At 43.4% G+C, this 3,315-nt stretch overlaps 1 protein-coding gene across 1 annotated transcript in view; it reads right to left on the minus strand.

The window, feature by feature from the left end:
• The window catches only part of URB1 (URB1 ribosome biogenesis 1 homolog (S. cerevisiae)), a 62,153-nt gene that overhangs the window by 3,461 nt on the left and 55,377 nt on the right, over window positions 1-3,315 (minus strand). The window contains exons 37-38 of the mRNA XM_009328013.1: window positions 1,409-1,585; window positions 230-471 (exon numbers count right to left, since the gene is read on the minus strand). Coding sequence (XP_009326288.1) covers window positions 230-471; window positions 1,409-1,585 — 419 coding nt within the window. The remainder of the gene's footprint in view (window positions 1-229; window positions 472-1,408; window positions 1,586-3,315) is intronic.

Here is a 3,315-nt window from a genome sequence, read left to right on the forward strand (position 1 = left end):
CTTTTTAAAACTGTATTTCTGAAAAGCTTCCAGAATTGTGTTAAAGTTAGAAATCACTACAATAAAGACCTGAAAAATGGCTTTCCATTTCCGTTCCTCCTCCCCCAAGCTATATCAGATTGTCTGACAAAAGTTATTAATACTTCTTCCTACAAAGTTTGCCTCACTTGTATGGTTAGCTTATAATGGCCTCAACAGTGTTACTTTTCTGAAATATTTTAGTACTTACTAAGCAATTCTTTGATTTGGTATTTCTGAGCAAGAGTCTGCACATCCTCTTGCAGTTGCAGGTCTTTTTCGACGACGCTCCACTTATGCAGCAGCAGCAGGATCTCTTTGTTTGAGAGAACGCCGTCATTCACAGTGAACCGGCTCATTTCTTTGAAGGCCTCAACAACTATAGCACGATATTGCAGCACAGAATCGAGTGTACTGAAAAACTGAGTCAGTTTGGCTAGATCTAAATTAGTCCTATGAAAAGAAAACAAAAGTGCCATGTATTCTTCTGCATGCTAATTAATAAAACAAGTACAGTTTTTTTCTGCTTACAGACTCTTCCTACGGTTTTCTCCTCCAGTTCTCTAGACATATACTTTTGTTTCTCAGGATGCCGGTAATAATTAGTTTCATTCCCACCGAGTCCCCAGTGCTTCGCTCCATTAGTGTTTGGCAGAACAGACCACGAAACGTAGTCTTTGCCCTCCTGCCTGTAAATAGCAAAGGCAGATGGCACACAAGCAAGAGGCCAGAGGTCCGGAGCTTTACCTACACTTTTTTATTTTGCACGAATTTTCAAAATTTTGAGGAAATAGAAATAAACATAGCTTCTCCAGGCTGTGGCAATACTTGTCCGCACGAAGAGCTGCAGGTGCTATTATGAACCCAAACAGAAGTGGTTACCCATTTGCTTTCTACTATCCCTGCTGCAACTGCTGTGCTTAGACAAGTGCTCTAGATCCGGCGAGAAGAGGCTGACCCCTTCTTAACCTTGTCGTGGAGAACTTTGCACAGCTTCTCCTCGTACAATTTGCAGGCATGGTACAGACACAGAAAGAGTCTAAAGCTTCGGAGAGTGTGAAAGATCCTTGCAGCAAATAGCATTGCTAACTGCAGGCTCTAATCCAGCAGGAAAAAGGTAAAACAAAGCAGCTTAAAAATGGCTAGTAATTAAGGATATAGAACTTGACAGTAACTGTGCATCAGTTGTTGGTTTATTCCGAAGTATTTAAACAGCTAAATCTTCCTGTCAAAGAAATCTCATCAAGATTCACTACTCAACATTCAAAATGAAGGGGAAAAAAGCATTAAACTACCAGAGATCAAGAAATTCTGGCCTTAGTAAGTTTCAAACTGGACAGAGGATGACATGCAAATTGACTAAAAAAGAAAAAAAAAAAAAAGGACTTACCGAATGTGTTTGATTAACGTGATCAAAACATACAGAAATTCATTTACAAGCTGAATTGGAAGAAACTTCCTGTTCTCCTGGGACTGATTCTTGCTTTCTCTCTTGCCTCCTAAATTTGTTAGCCACAGCGTATGAAGTAAGGAAATAATTTTATTTAACAGCTTGTTCTCCAGAAACCTGAAAAATAAAAAAAAGCAAACACCCATTTGGAAGGCAGATCCTAACCAGGACCCAGTCCATCGCCTAGAGGGGACCATATTCTAGTGCACTTTTGGAGTCGTGAATGGCAATAGGGGCCTCTCAGCCAAGACCCCATCAGGGCATGACAGCACCCCTCCGAAGCCCCAGCCATACGGAGGCCCTGGTTACTGCCCTCCTCTTGCCATGCTGCAGCTGGAGAAACACAGTAGCGTACGCTTTCCATAGAGCGCAAGAGCTCTTGATCCCCAGGTGTAAGAAATCAGGCAAGGAAGGCAGGAGACCGGCATGGCTGAGTCGAGACCTGCTGGTCAAACTAAAAGGCAAGAAGGAAATGCACAGGCAGTGGAAGCAGGGACAGGTATCCTGGGAAGAGTATAGGGATGCTGCCCAGTTGTGTAGGGATGGGGTCAGGAAGGCCAAGGCGCAGCTGGAGCTGAACTTGGCAGGGGATGCAAAGAATAATAAGAAGGGCTTCTACAGGCATGTCAGCCAGAAAAGGAAGGTCAAAGAAAGTGTAGACCACCTGATGAACAAGACTGGCAAACTGGTAAGAGATAATATATAAATTACCCTAGTACATTTGTTCCAAGAAAAAAAAAAGAAATTACAGGAAGAACCTTTATATTTAAATCTTTTTTTCCCAAAGAAGAGGCACATTTCAAGTACAGGTGGACATTAAATAGAGATGTCAAGTTTTTATGGAAGAAAAATAAGGGTGGGGTGCAAGAACAACTGAGAGGAGGGGAAAGCAAGCCTTCTTTTTTTTTTTTTTTCCACCTCATCATCACTGAACTTTTATTCAGGTAGTGTTAATTGCTCTTATCTGTACCTTTGCCAGAATACTATCCAAGAATGAAAATACAAATACAGACGTCTCACTGTTGGGTTTGTATGAGGCTGTTCTCAAGTGCTCATCCCTTGTCTTGAGTATTCAGTCACTGTGTGGAATTCAAATTATTCTTACTGTAGGAGTAAGACTAAGTTCTAATTTGCCTGACTAATCTAGTGGCCTTCTATGATGGAGTGACTGCATCAGTGGACAAGGGAAGGGCTACGGATATCATCTACCTGGACTTCTGTAAGGCCTTTGATACAGTCTCACACAATATTCTTTTTGCTAAGTTGGAGAGATATGGCTTTGATGGATGGACTGTTTGATGAGTAAGCAAATGGCTGGTTGGCTGCACCAAAAGAGTTGCAGTCTACAGCTCTATGTCCAAATGAAGATCAGTAACAAGTGGTGTCCCTCAGGGGTCTGTACCCTCATATCTTTATCAATAACACAGACAGTGGGATTGAGTGCAAGTTTGCAGACGTCACGAAGCTGACTGGTGCAGCTGATTTGCTAGCAGGAAGGAGTGGCATCCAGAAGGACCTTGAGAGGTTTGAGAAATAGGCCTATGTGAATCTCATGAAGTTCAACAAGGCCAAGTGCCAGGTCCTGCCCCTGGGTCGGGGTAATCCCTAGTATCAACACAGACTGGGGGATGAACTGGTTGAGAGCAGCTCTGCGGAGAAGGACTTGGGGGTACTGGTGGATGAAAAGCTGGACATGAGCTGGCAAAGTGTTCTTGCAGCCCAGAAAGCCAATCATTTCCTGGGCTGCATCAAAAGCAACGTGGCCAGCAGGTTGAGGGAGGTGATTCTGCCCCTCTGCTCTGCTCTGGTGAGACCCCACCTGGAGTACTGCGTCCAGCTCTGGAGCC

The sequence above is a fragment of the Pygoscelis adeliae genome, unplaced genomic scaffold (genome assembly GCF_000699105.1).
Source record: "Pygoscelis adeliae isolate BGI_AS28 unplaced genomic scaffold, ASM69910v1 Scaffold154, whole genome shotgun sequence".
Lineage (NCBI taxonomy): Eukaryota > Metazoa > Chordata > Aves > Sphenisciformes > Spheniscidae > Pygoscelis > Pygoscelis adeliae.